The 23867-nt window shown below is 52.8% G+C and overlaps 6 protein-coding genes across 6 annotated transcripts; 3 read left to right on the top strand and 3 right to left on the bottom strand.

Moving 5' to 3' along the window:
* Nucleotides 1-563: 563 nt before the first annotated feature.
* CPAR01_09612 (uncharacterized protein) lies at nucleotides 564-2985 on the bottom strand (the record flags this gene model as incomplete). The annotated part of the gene is made up of 3 exons (XM_060493877.1): nucleotides 564-1319; nucleotides 1499-2293; nucleotides 2356-2985. The coding sequence occupies 3 exons, from the start codon at nucleotides 2983-2985 to the stop codon at nucleotides 564-566; spliced, it is 2181 nt and encodes a 726-aa protein (XP_060348007.1).
* A 5547-nt stretch (nucleotides 2986-8532) lies between these two features.
* Nucleotides 8533-12451, top strand: CPAR01_09611 (L-aminoadipate-semialdehyde dehydrogenase; the record flags this gene model as incomplete). The annotated part of the gene is made up of 8 exons (XM_060493876.1): nucleotides 8533-8663; nucleotides 8727-8880; nucleotides 8934-8991; nucleotides 9039-9102; nucleotides 9182-9534; nucleotides 9590-10793; nucleotides 10853-11684; nucleotides 11738-12451. 8 exons carry the CDS (start codon nucleotides 8533-8535, stop codon nucleotides 12449-12451), a joined length of 3510 nt encoding a protein of 1169 aa, XP_060348006.1.
* Nucleotides 12452-14424: 1973 nt separating this feature from the next.
* Nucleotides 14425-16173, top strand: CPAR01_09610 (major facilitator superfamily transporter; the record flags this gene model as incomplete). Its single annotated transcript, XM_060493875.1, has 1 exon — nucleotides 14425-16173. The coding sequence occupies one exon, from the start codon at nucleotides 14425-14427 to the stop codon at nucleotides 16171-16173; it is 1749 nt and encodes a 582-aa protein (XP_060348005.1).
* A 628-nt stretch (nucleotides 16174-16801) lies between these two features.
* Nucleotides 16802-20533, top strand: CPAR01_09608 (serine endopeptidase; the record flags this gene model as incomplete). Its single annotated transcript, XM_060493873.1, has 6 exons — nucleotides 16802-16927; nucleotides 16987-17749; nucleotides 17829-19579; nucleotides 19918-20059; nucleotides 20138-20293; nucleotides 20391-20533. 6 exons carry the CDS (start codon nucleotides 16802-16804, stop codon nucleotides 20531-20533), a joined length of 3081 nt encoding a protein of 1026 aa, XP_060348003.1.
* CPAR01_09609 (uncharacterized protein) lies at nucleotides 19993-20247 on the bottom strand (the record flags this gene model as incomplete). Its single annotated transcript, XM_060493874.1, has 2 exons — nucleotides 19993-20088; nucleotides 20152-20247. 2 exons carry the CDS (start codon nucleotides 20245-20247, stop codon nucleotides 19993-19995), a joined length of 192 nt encoding a protein of 63 aa, XP_060348004.1.
* Nucleotides 20534-20941: 408 nt separating the features above from the next.
* CPAR01_09607 (uncharacterized protein) lies at nucleotides 20942-21927 on the bottom strand (the record flags this gene model as incomplete). Its single annotated transcript, XM_060493872.1, has 2 exons — nucleotides 20942-21441; nucleotides 21528-21927. The coding sequence occupies 2 exons, from the start codon at nucleotides 21925-21927 to the stop codon at nucleotides 20942-20944; spliced, it is 900 nt and encodes a 299-aa protein (XP_060348002.1).
* Nucleotides 21928-23867: the final 1940 nt, after the last annotated feature.

Raw genomic sequence — 23867 nt, 5'->3', positions numbered from 1 at the left:
GGCTTGTGAAAGCTCCAATTTAAAGTGAAGTCGAGATGCATCCGCCTTTTGGTTGTCTTCCGGCTGACCAGCGACGCGTGCTATCAATGCATACATGCATGCATTCAGGTAGCTCAGTAGAGGGCCGCTGTGACTCATTCAATTCCGGCTGCAGCAAAGGGTTAAGGGAGGATCACAGACAAGATTGGCAAGTGACAATACCGGGAACCCTGGCGACCTGGAGATAAGCGGAATGCGGTTAAGTTGCTAAAGTCCGGTGATCCGGCCCCACTCTTCGGGGACAAGTCCGGAGCTGAACACGGCTGACGTTCGGCAGATCTCCGGGAGGCTGTAGAGAGAAATTTGTTCATATGCTAGGCCCCCTTCTTCTTCTGGGACAGTGTTACTGGAGCAGAGTTTGAACTCGAGTGTCGTTGATGCCAAAATTCCATTAACCAAGAATTCGAGAGATCTCATCAAGCCAACCGTTCAACCGCACGGGGGCTTCGTGGTTCATCTCAGTCAAATACCTGGTAGCTGTTCAATGGTCAAGGAAATTGGTGTTTTAACGCTAATATCAAAAGCTAGTGACATTCAAGGAAGGAATCGATTCCCAAGATATCTCTGACATCTTCGGGAACTGGGAATTCCTTCTCAATGGAAATCAGGCCTAACGCTACCAGTTCGTCATCACCGACATCAGGCCGCTCGTCCAAGACTCTTTTCAGCTCCCGCGCTCTGGTCGTCACGTCTTCAATACCAACTATTCCTTCAGCAACCCAAGAGCCGCAGATACGAGCAGGAATGCCAATCTGAATGCTTCGATACGGAAGCTTCTCCAACCGCACATCGCGTTCTGGGTCCCATTGGACGCGCACCCGCCCGTCGCCCTTTTCCAAATCGCTGCCGTGGGTTGAAACGCTTTGACGAAGAAGGTCGACGAAACCGGCGTGGGTCATTTTGATCGCCAAGATGCGCTCCTGGCCGCGATCTTTGTATGAATAACCTGCGCGGTACAGCATCCATGCCCAGCTTGGTTTGATCCAGGTCATGCGGGAAAGTTTGAAGTTTGGGGATGCGTCGAGCTTCTGAGCAGTAACGGCTGCCTCTGCGATGGCGGCGTTGTACGCTTGATAGACCGTGATAGTCTCATCGTCGAAATAGGCCCTAATCTGTCTGAGGGGCGTTGTTGTCTTCGAAGCTTGGCCTCTGCTTGGTTGATGAGTGGTTGAAGCCATTCTCAAATCACTTGACGATGGCTGGTGTGTTGCATGTAGATGATGAGGGAGCAATCCAGAGCCAAGGCCGGCGGAGATGTCGACGGAGAGACAGCAGCTTTTCTGATCTTCAGCTCAGGTAACAAATTCACCGCCACGACGCCACAACGCAGCTAGTGAGTCACGCCGACCCAAGAAGAATCAATCTCATCAGCAAACAAGTTCTCGCAATCGAACTCAGCATGGTGAGCGCAACGAACAACTTAAGCACTTCATCTGTAGGAGTCTATGCTCTGCTGTACGCGTTCGCCAACGCTCTCATCAGATGGCATCGAGTTTAACGTCCGATTAGCGTACTTCTTATTCTTCGCAGGGTCCACCTCTTCGACAAAGATCCGAGTCACAGTCTCCATCTGAATGCCCTTGAGGCCAGACACGTCCCGGTCGTGCAACGACGTCTGACTCTCGCTACGGTCGTGGCTGGCCTCGGAGCCAAGCCTGGCGCGGCGCGAGGGTCTGCGAAATACACTCGGCTTCCTGTTATGCGAGTCGTCTTTCGAAGCGCCACCCTCAATCCAGACCCTGTGGCCATACTGTTGACCCAGGGGCGTGAAGTTGAACGTGTCTAGGCCGACATTTTGCTCGTCGACTGGCGCGTCAAAGAGAATGCCGCTACGCGTGCTCGAGAAGATGAGGACATCGATCCATCCGTTGGAAGTGATCATGCAGCCAGCGAAGATGAGGTATTCTGCCGAGAGCTTGATACCCCCGCTGCTGAGGATACGTCCCAGGGCCAGCGGCGCTGTGCATAGGAGGAAGACAATGGGGTAGAAGAGGAAGAGGATGCGCTTGTGGACCTCTGTCTTCTGGTTGTGCTGCGACATGACGTTCGGTAAGGTCGTGGGGCTCAGTACACCGTCACATGAGGCTTCTTCCGCAGCAGCGGCTGCCTTTCTGGCGCTTCGGAATGCCTTATCTGCCCGGTGAACGTGGACGAAGACCAAGACATACGATACGGTTCCCGTAATGATCAGGGTGAGCATCCAGGCATAGTGTAAGTACATCCGCATAGCCTCATATTCTGAGTTGATCCAGCACTGTGAAAATTTGAAGTAAGCATATGATTTATGACAAGCTCGAGCTGGAGAGAAGGCCTTACCCAGGTAATGTCGCGGACATAGAAACCACCTTTACCGGCGCCGTTGTTGGTGATGATCACCCCAAGTACAGACATAAACAAAACAAAGAACCACAAAAGAAAGATAGTGCTGTAGAAGGCCTTGCACGAGATCTTGAGACCTCTGACCAGGGTGAGATAGGTATGTACTGCGATGAATGCCACAAAGGCGGTAGACGCCAGGTCGCCCGTAGAGATGAACCACCCCTGGGCCCAGCACGCGGCCGAGTCGTCGGTGATCTTATCCTCCACCAACCAGACAACGTCGAGGAAGAAGGCGCAGGCCTGGATGGCATCGGCGAAGAGCACATTGAGTAGGAGAATGAGGAACTGATTCGGGACTCTCGATCCCTTCGTCTGTCCGTTTGCGTTATACTGGGCCTCGAGTTCGTGGGGTAGACCGGCGATGACTGGAACCTGTGTGGTGGTGGCAGGTAGTTGTTGTTCCTTCTTCGGACTCGTCCTCCGATACCAACATGCGAGTCTGCCAATTAGGTATACTAGGAGCGAGAAGGAAGTGACGAGAGAGAAAAACGAGAGCGTAACGACGGCTTTGAGCCCATGTCGAAGAACCGTCGGGAGCGGCGAGAGAGTGTGTGTTCGTGTGTACATGATTGCGGATAGTTACCGGTTATTGGGATGATTATGAGATTATCATGACCGTCGTGCCTGCCGACCTTGCCCGTTGAACCCAGGTTGTTCCTCCGCCAAAAGACAAGTCAAAAAGAAAGACTACGGTGGTCTATGAGCCATCATGAAATGTTCACTCTTGGCGTGGCTTCGTTACTTGTACGAACGAGCGGTAAACGCTGGTAGACCAATGTCCGGCATGAGATGTCCGACGTCCGCGGGGTAACGCCTCCCTGGGGAGCCTTGAAGCCCAACGGGCGCAACGTTCTTAGCTCGCGGGATGGCGTCCGGGAAGGCCAGGAGAACCATGCCTCTCTTCATCTGTCAAGATGCCATATGGCAGCTCACCCCATGCCTAGTTTAGCTAAGCCTCTGCCGATGAGTGAGAACTCTAAAATCAGTCGACGAGTGAGGTTTCCCATGCCAAGGTGAAGTTGAGGAAGAGACCCTGCCAAGGTATGGAACAGTGTAGAGAACGCCGCGCTTGGGGTCCAAAACGGCCAGGGATCCGGATCGTTCGGCGTTCGGCCGAGCAGCCTAATTCGTCCATTTATCCCCCTCTCCCGAACTCATACCACCTATCCACAGTAACCACAGACATCGGCATTGTGCCTGCAAGCCAGTCCACCCATGCCTTCGTGCCGTGGGGGGCAAGGGGTAGAAGAGCCTAAGAGATCGCCTCATGAAAGCTTCTCGGCGATGACAGGCCAAAAGAGAAGCTCATAAGGGGCGGCTCGGCGTCGCTTTCGGAATTTCGGTTGATCTTAACAGCCTGTCGATTTCGAAGCTATCTCTCACAAACCCTTGAGATCTTCATCGCAGCATACGGAACGTGGGTTGCGGATGGCACTTAGACGAAAAAACTAACGTCGCCCCATGTCCACGGAGAAATTGGTCGTACGGCTATGCGAAATATGCAGCCCACGCAAGCGAACAGACAACGCACTGGAAGCAACAGGCACGTGAGGAATAAAGTTTAATGAGTGGAGTTGAGCGCCGCTCCAAACTCTAATAGAAGCACCAAGTGGTCCCCGATGTGGAAAAGGAGACAACGAGGATTCTTTCAGGAATTACAGGCTGGCTCGGTAGCATTCAACCGAGATTTGAAACAAGATAAAAAACATGCTCAGAAGAACTTGAAGCTCTTAGTCACCTATTACGGCTGGGTGGGAGGGCGGTGAGTAGCCTCGACGGACTTTTTTTGAAGCCGATTTTCCTTTGGCTTAGTTGATATGGACCAAAGTGGCACCCTTCTATGGGCGGCGCATACAAGTGCCATAAGCGCACCCGGCGGCTCTTCTAGAAAGAAGAGAGAGGAAACTTCTTCGCAAGGATTGTCACGTCATTTCCAAGAACGTACATAGACGATTGTGTAACCTTTGCTGGAGTCATGTCCTCGTACCCACGATGGGGAAATTTCCACAATGTGCCATAACGTCGGTAACGTACTTCCTTTCAAGCGCTCGGCTAACCGTGTCGTTGCGAGTCAGAAGGTATCATCGGAGGCGGCTGGGCGAGATCTTGTTTCTCGCGCGACGAAGTGCGAGCTCGTGGCGAACAGGGTTAATCGTTATGGCGATGATGAGTTCATAGTCATATCTTTTGCTTTCTCTCGTAAAGACGGCTTGTCCACTACTTTGCTCAGAGTGCACCGTAAGTATTTTCCTTATTCAGAAATTCAAGAAAACCTTCTTAATTGCTGTGATCGCACAGACAATTGTCAACTACGGAGTACCTAGCCTAGCTTGCTGGAACTTGTCGTTGGGGAGACAACTGACGCAACCTGCCTCTCGTCAGACTGGAAAGTGCAGGAGATGCCCGTAATTTCATGTCAATTCATAAGCCTTGACCCTTCGGTGGTCTAATTGTTTTCGCTTGTAATGATAGAACCCGCGGGCGCCCGCGCGCTTACGGCACCACTGTCTCGCTTGTTGTTCTATTGACATGGAAGTCTCGGGGGGTTTCACGATATTGGCGTCCGTCGGCGACACCGCTCAGCCCCGTAATGGACATGAAAATGAATCCGATTTAAGATTCGGAGCAATCTTTCTCTCTTTATCGGACTCGGCCGGTTGAGTTATGTAAGGTACGAATACGGCATGGAAACCACAACGTCGGCGATCTCAATCCAGCAAGGCCCTGCCAGATGCCACACCGGGCGCTGTTCAATTCGTAGGGCACTGGGCAAATGGCTGGATATCCGGGATAAATCTTGCATAGAACCCGCAATCGAGCAGAAATTTACCCAGCACTCCCTCTACTACGTAACACGGGGATTTGCGGAGTACGTCAACACGCACACGCAAGACTTCAAAAGCTGTTCCATTCATACTATAATAAAGTTCTCACTTGGTGGCTTACGGTCCGCCCAAAACAACAGGGGTGCACTGACCAGCCACCTCCTAAGTGGAGAGGTATTGCGACTATTGTCTCTCTTGTCTCGTAAATCTGAATGCAGATGTAAGCCTTGAAAGGTAAATCGAAACGTAGACACATATCCGAGCGGAAGCCCGCGATTGCGCGGCAATCCAGAGGTTGACAGGTCAAGATGCGGGCTTATCAATAGCCGATGAGGTGGAAGACTATGGCGGAAAGCTAGACAGATCGCTGCGGTCTTCTGACGCGCTTGTTCTCGTTTTCGCTGTCACAATTCTCCAGGAGAAAAATGACATGGCGAAGCAATATTTGCCGCCAAGGCTATCAGTCAGCTTTGCGGACCCAAGACTGATAGGAATTAAGTCCTGACAGGAGCCGCAGCACCCAGACTGTCGGGCAAAATGCATCTGCAAAACATCATGAACGCCGCGTGACCCTCCAAGTCGAGGGTTCTGGCCAGAATGTCTCCACCTAATCGACAAACGAGGAGCATTGGGATGACAATCTCGGATGCTGTGGATAACAATGGTCTAAAAGCTGTTTTCGAAGGCCCACGTACAGCGGGCGTTGCGCTTGAATGCTTGAAGATGAACTCCAACCCCTGATGTATCAATAGCCTGTTCACAACTAGCGGGTGATCGTCGCCTTCAATTCAAAATGGATCCACGGCGGTTTCAAGACCGTGAAAACTTTATGCCAAGAACTCGATGAACACCCAACGCCACTCTAGTCCATAATATCTAATTGCATATCGCAACTTGTATGCATTCTCAGTACTTGTAGATGCATTGGTGCCCGACTGCAACGATGAAGGACTAAGGTACAATGAAACCGATATCATCATGCGATCTTCGTCAATTGCGATAGTTGCCACAGATCCGTATCTGATTGATAAGCCGAACTGTAACTAGCACGACATTGTTCCGCAGCTGCCGTTACGTGGGCAGACTCTCTATTTCTGGCGCGGTCGAGGCTGACAAGCGAAGAGGGCAGAATTCAACTTGCGGCGTGTTGGAGAAGAACAGGGGCAATTCCGAAACCTACTACTTCTCTTTACTTCCTATCCCGATGCAACTCATCGGGATCGAGGTAACAACGAAAGCGACCATTACCTGTCAATCTTAGTTGAGATGATTTCTGCCATAATCATTCCTATCTCAAGGGCATATGCGCCGTATCCGCACTTCTTTTCACATTGTGCTCTCATGACTAGAGCCTCACTCACAGATGAAATGAAAGGCCAATTTCTTGTGGTTTATGAAAAGATTGACGGAGATGTGGTCTATCATCTGCGTCATGTGAGCCCACAAGTGACATGCTAGAAAGGAGCTCATGTAAGGTCAAACATAACGGCAGGCCAGAGAGTACGGTGATGCCAATTGGGATCAGATGAGGATGTACAGACGAGTGTCAGAGTGTTCCAATACAGCTCACCTTCTCAACTGGTGGGGTTGACTGCTCTCGTGACCCCTATCAATGAGCATTCCTCAGTTTTTATCACACGTCTATGGTCTAATTCGAACTCCGAGCCAAACGATTAAGACACGAGTTTCATGAAACCATCGTTACTATCCCCTACGCACTGACGCAGCAAAAATAGACATCCGATCAAGTGCTAGGCCGGCACCGTACATAGGATCTTAAGGTATGTTGACTAAGGATATCGGCCCGGCCCTATCTCCCTCATTTGCCTATAACTAGTTTTGAAACAAAGTGGAAGTTGGGAAGAGACTGAAAAGATCTATATTGACGTTTTGTTGCAGTCAATGGAATACGCTTTCTGAACACCGCGCAGTCACAGCATATCGATGCAAAGACCCATAAGTGGAATACAACGACATCCTAGGTAGAAAGTTTTCGGACGTATCCATTCGATTTAAGCGCGCATATGAGTGACATACTTGCACAGTTCATCGGAGCCTCCTCCGAACCGGTGGGCGTCTTTCCCCACGATTCGTGTCCGCTGATCACCTTCGGATACAACGCGCAAATCATAGGCAAACCCTCGCGATTATCCTCGGAAGAAGTGATTGATATTTTGGGGCTGACTTGCTTTTATGAAGCTTCAGCCCTGCGCTGGAGATCACACTCCATCGAACGAGTCCCGTGAGCAGATTGCTCGACTTCATGACGCGAGCTAGAACTCGGAGCCGTGCGAGACAGCGAGGTGAAATGTCAAAATGAAATTAGCGAGCAGTGATCGGCGGGACGGAGAATAAGTCGCTATGGTATCCGCAAATTCCCGGTCAATGCTGAGGTGGTCTTTTACCAAGTCAATCAGTGTTAAGAAGAGAGCCTGAACCACAAGGCCATGTGTCGAAATGGAGGAGACCTTGAGCTTCTGCCATCTGACGAGATCGCAACATGCCATCGAGATTTTTGAGCGAATCCGAGATTGTCACCAGCAATTGTAACCGATATACAAACTGGAAATCCGTAGAAAGAATTTCGGCGGGCTGGATTTGATGTGCGATCCGCGTTCAGAGCTGATACTCACCAAAAGATTTCCTTCTTCAGACTGCATTTCATCATGGATTTGTAGCCCATTGCTACTGTGACTTGATGATCTGTTAGGACTGACCGCATAGATCTCCTGTCATGGCATCATGATACCATACGCTGGAGCTTGTGCATTGATGGCTTGATACGTCATAGTGCTTTGATGATCCATGCTATTCCATCACACTCAAGGCATCGTGATATTTGGTTACCAGAATATTTAGTGGCCTGGATGAGTCAGCTTGGGTAGACCAGATGATGACTCAGATTGCCGAAGCCGGGCCAGCGGTTAATCCGGATGACATCCCCCACCCCCGGCACTTGACATCGCCCTATCAGAAGGCTCAACGATGAAAGCTGTTTTAGCTGACTCTGCATTTCATCCCTCAACATCGAAGCACACATGAGCTTGACCGCCTAGCGACTACCCCACTACCCCTCCTAAGTCGGAGTCAGTGGCAGAAATTCAATTGATTTACGACATGACGCATCCAGGCCAAAAACTTTACTCTGGGATTTTTCAATCTTACGGCTCGGTGACCTGATTGAGTCACTGCAAAAATCTTTCCCGCTTTCAATTGACGCTTTCCAAGTCACTCACAGGTTGCATTTCTCACACCGCGTTGAAGAACTCGAACCCCTCGAAACACCATCATGGTCGACCTCCCCGACCCCACCATCGACCTCGACTGGAGCGGCTACGTCGGCGCAATCCACGAGATATTCCACAAAAATGCTCAGTCGCATCCCGATCGGCCCTGTGTGACCGAGACCAAGAGTCAGACGTAAGAAATTCTGATGTCGAGCGCTGCTATACGTTGCCCTACGCTTGCTGACCTTTGTACAAGGACGCCGACGAGGACATTCACATATCGCCAAATCAGCGAGGCGTCCAACACGATTGCCAACCACTTGCACGATGCTGGAATTACCAATGGAGACGTTGTCATGATCTTTGCTCACCGCTCGGTTGAGCTGGTCTGCGCGTTCATGGGAACTCTTGTATGGCTCGCCAGTCTCCCGCTCAAGCTGCGCGCGCTGACTCACGTTGATAGGCTGCTGGAGCCACAGTAACAGTGCTTGATCCTCTCTACCCTCCTCAGAGACAACAGAGTAAGTACTATGTCCGATGTCACAGGCGGTCTTGCTGACTTGATTAGTTTATCTGGAGGTTTCCCAACCCAAGGCTCTGATTTCCATTGGCAAGGCCGTAGACGAGAATGGGTACGTATCTGCCATTCCGCTGGCCGCCACGCAGCGTGTCTCGCTTTCATTTTGCATTTTACTGACCTATCATGTCTAGTCCTCTTGCTCCCGTAGTACAGAAATACATCGACGAGGAACTGTCCCTCAAGACACAGCTCCCGAATCTCCGCCTCAGTGACGCCGGCGTGCTGTCTAGTGGCGAGCAAGATACCGAAGATCTGTTCGCCAGCGTAAGAGCCAAGGCCTCGTCTCTTCCCGACGTCATCGTCGGTCCCGACTCCAACCCCACCCTTAGTTATACGTCTGGTAGCGAAGGAAAGCCCAAGGCTGTGCTGGGACGTCATTACGGCTTGACAAGATACTTCCCCTGGATGGCAGAGCGTTTCAACCTCTCATCCGAGAGCGTCTTCGCCTGCCTGTCTGGTATCGCTCATGACCCCATTCAGCGAGGTAACAATGGACCTTGGCCCCAGATCTTGACACTCATGCTGACTTGGTGGCTCAGACATCATGACGCCTCTGTTCCTTGGCGCTCAGCTTCTCATTCCTGCCAAGGAAGATATCCAGCACGAGAAGTTGAGCGAGTGGATGAACGCCTGGTCACCGACTGTAACTCATCTGACCCCTGCCATGGGACAGATTCTGGTTGGTGGAGCCACCGCCAAGTTCCCTTCCCTGAAGCACGTCTTCTTCGTTGGCGATATCCTCACCACTCGCGACTGCAAGGTGCTTCGCAAGCTGGGCCCCTCATGCGCCATCGTCAACATGTACGGCACCACCGAGACCAGCAGAGCGGTGTCTTACTTCGAGATTCCCTCCGCCGAGTCCGACCCGACAGCTCTCGACTCGCTTGGCGATGTTGTCCCCGCAGGTTGGGGAATGCACAACGTTCAAGTCCTTGTTGTTTCTCGGGATGACCACAACAAGATGTGCGGCGTCGGCGAGGTCGGCGAGCTGTACATCAGAGCGGCCGGCTTGGCTGAGGGTTACCTCGGCGAGCCAGAGAAGAACAAGGAGAAGTTCATTGAGAACTGGTTCGTTGACAACGCTAAGTGGGTGGAAGCTGACAAGGCTAGCGCAAAGGGCGAGCCGTGGCGTCAATACTACAAGGGTCCCCGCGACAGATTGTACCGCACAGGAGACCTTGGTCAGTACCTCCCTTCGGGAGCTGTGCAGGTGTCTGGCCGTATCGATTCGCAAGTCAAGATCCGTGGGTTCCGTATCGAGCTGAACGAGATCGATGCCAACTTGGGAGGAAGCCCGCTCATCAGAGACTGCAAGACTCTTGTTCGCAGAGATCGTAACGAGGAGCCGAATCTTGTCAGCTACATTGTGCCTGAGATCGCGGAGTGGAAGCGCTGGTTGGAGGCTCAGAACCAGGAGGATGTCGAAGACGAGGGCGTTGAGATGGGATCGAGCGTGGTATACCTCAAGAGATTCCGCAGGATTCAGGCCGAGGTACGAGACCACCTCAAGGCTCGTCTGCCAGTCTACGCGGTGCCCTCCACGTACATTGTGTTGCAAAAGCTCCCTCTCAACCCCAACGGCAAGGTGGATACCCCGGCTCTGCCTTTCCCCGATACGACCGAGATGATGGAGGATGCCTCAGAAGAGGACCTCAAGAGCTGGGAGGCCCTGTCTGAGACGGAAAAGACCGTTGCTGCGCAGTGGGCAACCCTCATCAAGGGCCTGAACGAGAAGACGATCAAGTAAGTGAATTGAACGATCGACTACTTTGTAGAGGAAATCGAGGCTAACCCATCCCCAGATCCGAGTCAGACTTCTTTGACTGCGGTGGGCACAGTCTTCTGGCTCAGCAGCTCCTCCTCAACATCCGCAAGAACTTGGGCGTCGACATCACTATTGGTGTCCTTTATGCCAACCCCACCCTTAGCGCGTTGAGCACCCAGATTGACCGCCTCAAAAGCGGTCAGGCACCCGCAGTGGACAAGGCCGCCGAAGCTGTGTACGCCAAGTCGCTTGACGAGCTCGTTAAAACTCTTGATGCCAAGTACCAGAGCGCCGACCCTGCGGCCTTGAGCCCATCGGCTGGCGCGACGTTCTTCCTCACTGGTGCCACTGGTTTCTTGGGCGCGTACCTCGTCCAAGATATCCTTAGCAGACAAAACACCAAGCTCCTCGTGCACATTCGTGGTGTCAAGGATACCTCTGCCGCCAAGGAGCGCCTTACGAGATCACTCAAAGGCTACGCCTTGTGGCAGGATTCATGGGCCGACAGGATCGACTGTGTCCTTGGTGACCTGTCCAAGCCCCGTCTCGGCCTGGACGATGCCAGCTGGAAGCAAGTCGCCGATTCCGCGGACGTGATTGTTCACAACGCGGCGTACGTGCACTGGATTGCGCGCTACGAGCAGATGATGCGCAGCAACGTCCTGTCTACCATTGACGCGATGAAACTTTGCAACGAAGGCAAGCCCAAGATCTTGTCGTTTGTGTCATCGACCTCGACGCTGGACACTGAGCACTACGTCAACCTTTCTGACAAGGAGACGGCAACTGGTCGCGGAGCGGTCCTTGAAGAGGATGACTTGCAGGGCAGCCGCACTGGTCTCGGTACTGGTTACGGCCAGACCAAATGGGTATGTTGATCCAATGTGACTGAATCGGCGAAATGAAGCTAACTATTCTGCAGGTCTCTGAGCAACTGGTTCGCGAAGCCGGTAAGCGTGGCCTCCGCGGTGCCGTCATCCGCCCAGGATACATCCTCGGTAGCCGCCACGGCGGTGTCTCCAACACGGATGATTTCCTCATTAGATTGTGCAAGGGTTGCGTCCAGCTCAAGGCCCGCCCTCGCATCGTCAACTCAGTCAACGCTGTGCCTGTAGACCACGTCGCCCGTGTCGTCATCGCTGCTGGACTCAACCCCCTTCCTGGTGTCAACGTTGTCCACGTGACGGCGCACCCGCGCCTCCGCATGAACGAGTTCCTCTCGACGCTGAGTTACTACGGCTACGACGTCCCCGAGGTCGATTATGAGGAGTGGAAGACGCAGCTCGAGGAGTTTGTGTCGGCTGGTGCGGTCGAGAAGGATCAGGAGCAGAGCGCGCTGATGCCGCTGTTCCACATGGCTACGTCTGACCTGCCCTCGACCACGCGCGCACCCGAGCTCGACGACAGGAATGCCGTTGCTGTGCTCAAGGCCGATGCTGAGCGCTGGACTGGGGTTGATGACAGTGCGGGTGAGGGTATTACCCGCGAGGATATTGGACGGTACCTGCGGTTCTTGGCCGAGACCAAGTTCATGCCGCTGCCCACAGGCCGTGGACGCGAGCTGCCGCCGATTCCGGCGGGAGTTGCAGAGGCTCAGGCACAGTTTGGTGTTGGCGGTCGCGGCGGTGCGGCATAAGAGTGAGGTGCAGTTGAGGCAGCTAGCTACAAGAGGATGCAGCTTGATCAAAATAAAGTCAAATAAAATCAATATTTCAGCTATTGATAACACACTATAGAACCTCAATGGGTCAGTCAGTGATTCTGTCATCTCATCATCACATGGACGAGATGCATAGTTCTGGGGTGCAGCCAAGGTTGCAGGATAGCGTGTAGTTGAGAACCAAACGTAACTACCGAATATCAGAGATGAACCATACCCTGTTACTCTTTGCATCAAACCAGGTCTGCCATACGCTCTCTTCTCACCAGGCAGGGACTTGGCGCAGAGATGACCTGGAGATTGTCTTGGCGACGTGGATGATTGGTAGGGTATATTGCAGTCTGCTGGGAGCTGCTTACAGAATCCAATGTCTGCTGCATCGCGGGCATCTCTAATCTATCTGAAGGGTACTTGCAGTATATTGTCCGGCCTCCAACTCACTGTACCTATCTGAGTACTTCTGATGGATGGACTGTGTATGTAGAACCACCTTCAAAGGATCTCATCGTGCGTAATAGCGTCGTTGCAGTTGTGGGCTTTGGGGCTTCGGGGCTTTGGGACAAAATCCAATTAGCGTAACGGCGGAGTCAAAGCGCCAATCAGCAGTGGGCGCGCAGATGTCTCGGTGCCATCCGAAGACCCCTAATGCTTGCTTCCCGCCCGTTGTGGGCATCTGGAGAAGGGAACACTTAAAGTTGGGTTTCTATTCCTTTCTCGGTGAAGCTCGAGAGGTACCTGTTGCATCGTCTTCATGTAGAAAAGTCACCTCATTCACGTGCAGTATCATCATCCTGCCTGGAGCGCCATGTACACCGGATGACATGTAATGCTCTAGCTTCGCCGAGAGAGGTCGGGCTAAGGAGTCATGTGCCGAAAATCCGAGGTTCTGGCCGAGCTGACATTTTAGCGGGGCATCATGACGAATGACGAGTGAGTCTCAGCAGAGAAAGTGATACCCATTGCCCTGCTTTTGAGAGACACCGGTTTACTATCTGCAATGAGATACCACAGACATGGCGTTATCAAGTACTGATCTTTATAGAGACAACAAACACTCTTCGACTTTGACTTTACGCCACTGTATGTTGTGTTCCAAGAATGCAGAAGGCCGCGGATTAAATCGGCGCTTACGGCGGGCAGCGGACGATCCCGAATTGCGTGATTGGCCACGGTGCTGGTGGGGCGCCTTCTTTATCAGATGATCTAATCTGATCGGTCACCTCAGGAAGGCACCAAAAGGTAAGGTAGGTAGGTGCAGCAGGTACCTAAAACCTGGAAGGAAGGAAGGAGGGACTTATGTGTTGTCACTTTTCCCGTCCACTTCAGTCCTCGCCTGCCGTGCTGCCCACCCGCGACTGCCACGCCTGCATAGCCTGCTGACAGAGCATTCGTTGGTCCCCTGATCATGAGGCCCAGGGTGTCAGAATGCCAGCTGTGGGTGGTTGACTGAAATCCTTCCTGTTTGCCTGCACATCTTTTCACATCATGGCCGCCGGGTAGGGTTGCTGCCAAACGTCGCTTCTGCATCATTTCTCATGGACCTCTGCGGCCGAGTTGCCCATCCAGCTGCGAATCTCTGAACTCGCAAAGGTACGAAGACCCCGAGCAACGCCCATCTTTCTCAACTTACCTATGTACTACCTACGCAAATAACCCCTGCTGACTGGACCCCCCCTGAGCAGGCGCTCGATACGGATACACAGCCGAGAAGAATCTTTCCTCCTATTCCCGCCGATGACTGCGTATGCTACGGTCGCGAGCTTCCATCCATCGTTGAACTCGGTGTGCAGCACGGGGACGTTTCGTTAACGAGACACGAAAAGAGGTTGCCCAGACCTCTAGTCCCTTACCTCATCTCCGCCCGCGGCGCGCGTTCCAGAAGTACCGAGACATAAGGTTTTCGCCAAAAAAAACGAACAACGCAAGGGAGAACAAGAAGCGGCAGAGATATGTCGAAACTATGGTCGAAGCGCCGCCCTTCCCCGGGCGGCGAGACCTCGCCGCTCCTCGAGTCCGACCTCACCGTCGGAGCACCGAGCCAAGCCGACGCAACCCTCCACTCTCATGATGCGCCCTCAGGCGGCGTCGCACACTCCGATACCGTCGCGAACCAGATCAGCAGTGCCGAGCGCGTCTGGCTTTTTGTCGGGATCTTCCTGGTCGGCTACGCCTATGGCCTCGACAGCCAGGTGCGGGGAACATACCAGCCCTACGCCACGTCAAGCCTCAACCTACACTCATCCCACTCAACCATCAACGTGCTGCGGAGTGTTATCGCCGTGGCATCGCAGCCCACTGCGGCCAAGGTCGCCGATATTTACGGCCGCTTCGAAACCATCGCCGCCTCCATCCTCTTCTATGTTGTCGGTACCGCACTCGAGGCTAGTGCGTCTTCGGTGGAAGTCTTCTGCCTCGGTGCCGTTCTGTACCAGATTGGCTGGACATGCATCGTCCTCCTTCTAGAGGTCCTCGTGGCCGACTTCTCGTCGATGCGATCTCGAGTCTTCTTCAGTTATATCCCGGCTATCCCCTTCGTATTCAACACCTGGATCAGCGGCAACGTCACCTCGGCCGTCTTGCGAGTCACATCATGGCGGTGGGGCATTGGAATGTGGGCTATCATCCTGCCCATCTGCTCCATCCCACTCCTCACTAGCCTCTACACCTTTGGCCAGCGCTCGCGAAAGGCTGATCGTCATGCCGAGTCGAAGAAGGCTACCGTCGACCTCTTCCATCAACTCGATGCCGTCGGCCTTACTGTTCTCATTGCCGCCTTCTCCTTCACCCTGGCACCTCTGACTTTGGCGGGAGGAACTGTGAGCCACTGGAAGAGCCCGGGAATCATCATTCCGCTCGCCTTTGGGCTGCTTTGCATCCCGGCCTTCATCTTCTGGGAGCGCCGCTACGCTCAAGTTCCACTCATTCCCTTCCGTCTCCTCAAAGATCGTGGCGTTTGGTCCGCCCTGGCCGTCCGCAGTCTTCTCAACTTTGCTTGGTCGACGCAGGGGAACTATTTGTACACCGTTCTTGTCGTGGCCTTCGACTTTCCTATTGAGACGGCCACTCGCATCTTGTCATTCTTCTCCTTCTTTGGCGTTTTTAGCGGGGTCTTGATGGGCGTCGTCATTTATAGGATTCGAAGACTTAAGGGCATCATCATCACTGGCGCTTGCATTTTCACGGCCTCCTTTGGTCTTCTCATATTATACCCCGGGGGAGCTTCTTCTGCTTCACAGTCTGGTCTTATTGCCGGCCAAATCATTATGGGTCTGGCGGGTGGTCTGTTTGCGTACCCAACACAGGCCTCCATCCAAGCGTCGTCCGATCGGGAGCACGTTGCCGTCGTTACGAGTCTCTACCTCGCCATCTTCAACGTCGGAAGCGCTCTCGGAAACTGTCTGTCGGGAGCCATGTGGACGCAACTTCTCTACCCCTCTCTCGAGTCTAACCTCGAGTTCCAGCCGAACAAAACCCTGGCGGCGCTGGTCTACAACTCGCCATTCTCCACCATCGAAGATTATCCGGTCGGCGGAGAGATCAGAGACGCTATCATTGACAGCTATCGCGGTGTGCAAAGGCTTCTGTGCATTGCTGGACTGTGCATCTGCGTGCCTATGGTTGGCTTTGCTTTTGCGTTGAGAAACCCGAAGCTGTCGGAGGAGCGGGTCCAGCCAGAGGCTTCGGCCGAGTCGGACTGATCCATACGACTACGAGAAAGACGACATAATGTCCGTCGTTACTGACTTCCTTTTGAGACTGATCCCATTCATCGAATGGGTTACGATGCATACCTCAGGTATTAGGATTGTTGCTGCACAAAGAAATCGATAGAGCAAGCGTTGGATTTCTCCATTAGATCACTTTTCGGTTTACCACTTCATATTACAGCGTAGCCTGCCAATACGCCAAAGATTGGCACAAATATTATCTTTATCTATCATTGCTGCATCAAAGTTTTGGCTCAATATTATCACTCATATCCGCTGCTACGTAGTAGCCAATCCCCTGATCACCCCTTGTAGTGTCCCACCTACATCCCTACTTAGACGGAGCCTTGAAAAGCCCGGATTATCGAGACACAATCTCTCGGGAGTGGCATATCCATGTTGCTTTCAATTAATCTTCTTCATAGAGTTTTGATGGTTTTCTCGGCAGTCAGGGGGTTCTACATAGCGTCCGCGGGACGCGTGGGGTATTTCTCAAGTCCGTCCTCACTCTACCCACGTCCTCCTATATCGAGCGAACTACAAAAGACAGCTTCATCGGCTACCTAATCTACAACGGGCTCTGCCTCTCTTCGTATTGTCTCAGTCACTCGTTCCGAATATGAGGTTCTTGGTCATCTTGCTTCACCTCGCGGTGGCCTTTGCGCTGGCCATCGTTGAGCAAACTAATATTACCAACGAGGTCCCGAGGATCGTTCTGGTAGAACTGACTGAACGCGCGCAACAGGTAAGATATCAAATGTAAAATGTATCAACTTGTCTCATGAGACTCACCTGCCCTTCCAGAATCCAGACATTGTTTTCAACATCATAGAACAACGCTTATTCGAGCACGAATGCATATTTACACGCCGTCACACATTTAGTTCCTCATTCTTTCGCGGCTTCTCGTTTGGCTTGTCATGCGAGGGAGATAGGGAAATAGTCCGGAGCGAAATACTGCCTATGATTCAATCCCTAGACGTTGTAAAGAAGGCTTCTTTCGCTTCGCGGAGTCATCAAACGCCTCAACGCGGACAGCAACGTCCCCAACAACAACATGGAGCTCTCCCAGGGGAAACAACACACATAGTCAAACGACAGGCCACCACCACCGCCGCCAACAGCGGGTTGTACGAATCACCCACCCTCCCAACACACAACGACACAGGTGTATCCCGCCTCCACGCCGAAGGCACCCTCGGGAACGGCATAAACATCGCAGTAATCGACACGGGCTTCGATCTTGCATCCCCTGGGCTCTCTCAGACACGAGTTACATATAACTACAACTACGTCGAGGATGCCTTCAACTTTAGAGGTGATAATTGCATCAACTTCTTGCACGGGACGCATGTTCTGGGTATCATTGCCGCCGAAAGCGAGGAAAGAAAGTTTGGGGTAGTAGGCGTGGCGCCGAATGTGACGGTTGAACTGTATGGACTTGATCCGTGTGAAGGTGCTGCGCCGGGTGGGTTGGATGATTTGATGGCTGCCATTGAGAGTGCTAGTAGCAAGGGGGTTGATCTTATCATGATTGGGTATGGGATCGGGCTTGCTTTTGAAGAGGGTGAGTGCGCAGCGTTACACGGGAATCTGCCCAGATTCTGAGTGATACCGAAGCTGACATTGTTCGGTTAATCTGCTAGAACCCGTTGCTCGTTTGGTCAGCCAGGCTGTTGCAAATGGGACGGCGGTGACGGTTGCGTCTGGGAATGCCGGGCCGGGTTTGTTCACGGGCGGATCACCCGCCAACGCCCGTGGTGCTGCGGCGATCGGGTCGGCGGATAATTCTGCGACGCCGTATTACACGTGGCGAGCCAACTTCACATCTGGCGATGATGCCGGCTTTGTTCGTTACGCGCCACAGTTTCCTGCCAACTTTCCTGCTGGGAATAACCTCACTCTATGGAGTCCAGGCCCTGCGGAAGGGTTGCCAGAGGGGTGTAACCCCGCGCCGGGGGGCTTTGTTCCTCCCGCCGACCCGGCGCATACCATTATGCTCATTGAGGAAGATCATTGCTGGTTGAGTCCGGGGAATACGTCAACTCGGCTCGCGCTTGGGTTGGGGATTCCGTACGTGTTGCGGTATCAACCTGCGTCGGCTTCAGTCGTTGATGGAATGCAGTGGCGGCCTGGGTTTGCGGAGTATTCCAGGGATTACAAGGGCATTGCTCGGATCTCCAACGAGGATGGACTTTTCCTCGCAAGCCTACTTTCAAACGGCTCCTCTGTACGGATCTCCGTCCCCTCGAATATCTCCGAGGCGCATGAGGAGGTGTTATACAGAGACAATGATATTTCGGGTGGTTTCGTCTCCGGGTTCTCTAGCTGGGGTCCGACGCCCGAGGGCAAGAGTTACCCGTCCTTCATCACGCCGGGGGAGAATATCCTCAGTACGTTCCTGCCGAGGTATGGCGGTGTAGCTGTTGTCGGCGGGACGAGCATGTCGAATCCGTTTGCCGTGGGCGTGTACGCCCTGGTGAAGGAACGGCATCCAGACTACGATCCGCAGCAAATTCTCGCGGTGGTGGCGTCGACTGCGAAGCCGGTGCGGTTCATTGATGATGCAAGGCAGAGGAAGGAGTTTCTGGCGCCGGTTTTCAGTCAGGGTGGTGGACTTGTTGATGCGTGGGATGCTGTTCACACCGCTTCGTTGGTAAATATTTCGAGTTTGGACTTCAATGACACAGCGCATCGGCCCGAAGCCCTGACGTTGAGTCTGAAGAATACGGGGACGGAGACGTTGAAGTACGAGTTGAGACACCTGGGTGCGGCGTCGGGGTATATCCTGAGCGAGACGGATCCGTACGGCTTGTCTGGTGCGGAAGGGCATCCGGTGTATGCGGACGTGGATATCTCGCCGGCAGAGGTGGAGCTTGCCCCGGGCAGATCTATATCCATCTCGGTTTCTGTCCGGTCCAACCCATCGCTTCCAGCGACGTCTAGGGGTATCTTCTTTGGAGGCTACATCGAGATCGTGTCCTCTGCATCTGAGGCGAACACGCTCACGGTTCCATACACCGGCTTCGGCACGCCTTTGGTCGATATCCCAATGATCAACCCCAACGCATCGCATCTCGTCAAAGTCAACACCGACACACAAGTCGACACGGAAGTACCGCCCGATACCCTCTTCACATGCCTCTTCAACGGAACCATCCCGAAGCCAGCGTGGCCGGTCACCTGCGACCTCGGCTTCCCCGGGTTCCGGAAGGTGTTTGTCACGGCGAGCCGGGAGTATACCTACGACCTAGTCAGCGCCGAGACGGGCGAGGATGTATTGGCTGGGACGTTTAGGGGTAGTGCGGGGAATTGGGCTGCGCCGTCGAGTTGGTGGGTCTGGGATGGGTCAGAGGAGAATAGGAAGTATGTGCCGCCTGGTTCGTATTTCTGGAGGGTAAGGGCTTTGAGGTTGAATGGGGATGCTGGGAGGGCGGGGGATTGGGATGTTTGGGAGAGTGGGCGGTGGAGGTTGGCTTATGATGGGCGGAGTGTTGGGCTTCCCGAGAACGCGACTGAATTGCCGTAGTAGGTTCAAGATACTTGAGATAGGCTGACGCCGTTTCGTGGGTTCACCGTCCCGGTCCGGGGTCAGAAAGCACTGGTTTCTTTGTTGATGAACGATGTTGTTTGACAAGTCGAGATGGAGAGACATCGCTTTGCGATGACAGGAGATCACTGTAATTTCACAGGCTTGACCATTCGTCGCGTGAGCAATTTACAACTACGTTCTAGCTAGAGATGGACCGACGGCAGTGTATACGAGCAGACCACATCTGTCGTCTCTCTCTTTCATTCAACTCGGAGAACCTAGCAAGGCACGTCGTTACAGCAAGTTCCAACATCGGTGTCGGTGCACCAATAGCCATTGCAGCAGGTGCCGTCGCAATGGCAGCGAGCCTCAATCTGTACCAGGTATAAATTAGCATTCATTGACTTGGATTGTTCTATGAAGATGGGTTTGCTTACGAGTGCCCTTACGACGTGCTGGTTCTCACTCATGGCAACGGCGTTGACGCCGGCGAGGAGGGTAGCAAAAGCGGAGAGGATGATGGCGGCTTTCATTTTGTTATTGCTATGGGCAGAATGTTGGCGGATGAGGCTACGTTCGGTCGATGAACGGAAGTGAGGGATTGGGTAGGCGACGTTGTGGTTGACATCAATCAGCTCGGTGAGGTGAACGGCACATGGTTTTGTATGAATACCAGAACCTGCTTTCCTCAGACGCATCCTAGCTGTTGAAACTTACGCCCGTACCAGGGAGTTCAACTTCATCCAGGTCCCCTATCTTTTCTCATCCTTCAAATCCTGCGCCAGAGCAGAATCAGAAGGACCCAAGGCCGTGGCTTGAATCCATCAAACCGTTTTGGAGAGAGGTTGAAGATGAAGAGGGATCCGTAGAGTCTTGGCTGTAAGCTGGCGACCAGACTAAGTCGGGATGGGGAAGGTGGCTACCCCGGCAGCGATCCGAAGGATCGGGACACCCTGGTAGAGAGGTTGTCGGAGGATCGAGGAGGCAACATGAGGAATGTGATACGTGAGATCTCGGTGTGTAAGAGCTAAAGCCGAAAAGGCTTTTACGAACTTCCTGGGAACACGGGGGATGAATCCGGTAACGCTACCTCAAAGACGATTATCGAAGCTCATATACATCACTGCATGGAAGAATATACCCTTAGAGTGGTAAGAGAGTTGAGGGGACCCAAACAAGAGACGGCAGTGTCTTATCCTCGGTCATGCAATGGATTTCAACTAATACCTACAATCTCTTCTCAATCTTCTCCATTGCTGTGTAAGCATCGCCAGCATCCCTCCGCGCCCCCTCATCAAGCCCCTCAGCATCTCGAATAACCGCAAACCTCTCCTTCCACAGCTGCCACCGCTCGGCACAAAGCCCATCAGTCCCCTTGAACTTGCGCCTCAACTTCACAGCTTCCTTCTTATCGAGCTTCCACAGGGGTCCAGCTGTTGCCCCGCTCACCACCTCATTGCGCCCGTGTAAGAGGTGGCCGGCGTGGATCATCCAGGCTGCGGCGATACGTGTCTTGTGTGTGATATCCTCTACGGCGGCTGGATCTGAGTCGATCTCGTCTGGAGCGCCGCGAACGGGCTTGACGGTGCCTTCTAGAGCGTCTACGAGCGCCCAGATGGCGTTTGTTTCTAGGGGGACGAGGCCTAGGCCTGCGACTCGGGCTGCGTAAGCTTGCAGGTTCACCTGGCGATCTTTTCTTGCTTCTTCACTGGGAGCTCTTGAATCACCTGGCGGTCTCATTTCAGCAAGTGATCTATGGAGGGAGGGAATCTCAAAGGTCGTCGCAAGATCGGAATCGGGGGCGTGATCTTACCGTCACTGAGCGTCTCGTTGAAGGTATTCGCGAAGATGGTTAGGCTCTTCCACACATCGACCGAGCTGTCACCTGCACCTCCCCATTCTTCGCCCAGAATTACGCTTTTGGTTGGAAGACCGGTGAGCGCCTCGATGACTGCCGCCAGCTGATCTTGCTCACGCCGGTCGTAGGGGATCTGGCGGGCTAGATCGTGCATGAGGTCCCAGAACCACCAGAGGAAAGAACCTGCTGTGCCATGTTCTTCGTAATCCGAAATGAAAAGCGAGTTTATTGCCGCGGCGGCCTTTTCCGCTGAGATAGTATTATTCGAGCCGAAGACCAAATTGAGTATCTCGACGACTCTGGCGGCGAAGGGAGGCGCACCGGGGTCTTCTAGTTGGACATGCACTGTCGCCATTGTTGGTTGTGAGATAGGATGACTTTGCAATTGACCGTTTGTTACTTGCTGGATTGAAGTGCAGCTGTAAAGAAAGGTTTCTTCTTCCAGATATCGTTGAATTTACTGCTTGACAACGTGTCAATTGGGTCGTCGGGGTGACTGACAGTTGCATCGACTTTTGGTAGTTCAAGTAAAGCTGCCGTCATCCGGCGAACACTTTTAATTAGAGTTCACCCCCTAGCCCATAAATAAAAGCCCGGCTTCTGGAAAGGGAAAGTCGCCAGGCCTCTTCAGGCCCCAGGGATGGCGCCTCCAGGCCGCAGTGCGTGCCAGGATGGGGGGCCGTGTTTCGGGGCCCGGCGTCCCCGTCGGCGCCCTGCACAGCCCTAAAAGGGGGTCCCCGCCTTTTCCCCTCAAACGGCGCCATGCCGTCAACCCGTGCCGGGGCGCCGGTGCACCATGAACTTCAGACGCCCAGAGCTCGTTTTCTGCTAGGCAACCAAAGTTTAGCAAAGTCTAAAGACGTGATTTGTTTGGGGTATGTTAGCTATACTTGGTCGTCCTATGAACCTTGCTGTCAATAAAAGGGGTGATGGCAATGCCCGGTCCCGTGCCAAGCATGATGTTCGAATCGTCCGAAGGAGGAGATATCTAGGCAGAAGAATGAGGTCGTTCGATTTTTCTGCCTTTCTTAGAACCATGATCTACAGATACCCCGGCTTTCTAGTCTATCTGGAGTTTGTTACCAAGCTGACGTTGAAGTTTGAGCTATTTGACATGCTATTACGTTGGCAACATACCTAGAAGCAATATCAACACTTAGACTTCCGCTCGTTCCGGATTTCAGGCGAGCCCTAGAGTGCTCTATTACGACTAATGAGATGATGACTTGTAGCTTGGCATACTTGGATAACAGAGACGGTGTTTGTTGTTTTAGACTCAGAGAACGCATCGTCCAGGCCGGCTATGGAGGCATGGACCCGCTCGCTGCAAGGTTACATTTGGTGGAGATAGCCATGAACACTCGGCGAACATACGATTCCATGATTGGCAATGTCAATGTCTCGTAAAAATGACCTGGTGCTGACCGGCGGAGCCATCACACACGCTCGTTCGGCACGTCTAGCCGATGTATTATGGCGTAGGAATAGGGCAACTCACTTGTCAGTCATTCAGGATCTTTCACAAATGACCTTGTTGTCTTTCACTCACATATTGATGCTTTGAAGGTGTGAGTCAGCTCGTCAGGGAATATGTAGGCCCGAAGTGAGATGGCTGAATGCTACTTTGGGATCCTTCACTCCTTCGATGTTGCACAAGAGCTTCGGCCCCATTGCATGCCGGCATCTAGCCATCAAAGATTGAGATGCACGCAAGTATCAACTTGTCTTCAATACCAGCAAATATCTTAGCAGTTTCTAACACCTTATGGAGAATTTATGACTTATCATGTATGTCTGGTAACAAGAGATGCGAAGAGTCGTGTTCATGTCTAGTTGTGAAAGTAAGTTGGCATAGTCTGTCTGAAAGTTGAGTATATTGAGGCTAGGCTATATCGTGATTGAGTTCATGGTCTACATGATACATCGAAGCTCATCTTATTCTGTCCCGACTGTAGCCAAAGTTGGGTAAGAATATAATTAGGTCTCTGAGATATACCTAAGCAGATCATATTGGCGGCCGTACATTGATGCGTCACTGACTCGCAACGAAGTGTGAGCATAGACCATGTTCACTCGGCTAGACCGGGAACATGGCTGACAAGTTCCCTCGAGACATCTTGGAGGCCTAGAAGAGAAGAAACAACAAGTACTCAACTTCATGGGATAAATAGCGTCGTCTTGCACCGTCAAAATGATGAAATCTCAAGCTCGCTCCTCATCCAATGGTACTTCAAAGCCTTTTACACTCTTTTACAACTTGAAAACATTCAACCGTTTCTCACACTCACTTCGCAA

The sequence above is a fragment of the Colletotrichum paranaense genome (genome assembly GCF_030867605.1).
Source record: "Colletotrichum paranaense strain IMI 384185 chromosome Unknown Scaffold_7.1, whole genome shotgun sequence".
In the NCBI taxonomy this organism is placed as follows: domain Eukaryota; kingdom Fungi; phylum Ascomycota; class Sordariomycetes; order Glomerellales; family Glomerellaceae; genus Colletotrichum; species Colletotrichum paranaense.
This window is presented reverse-complemented; position numbering and strand designations above follow the sequence as displayed.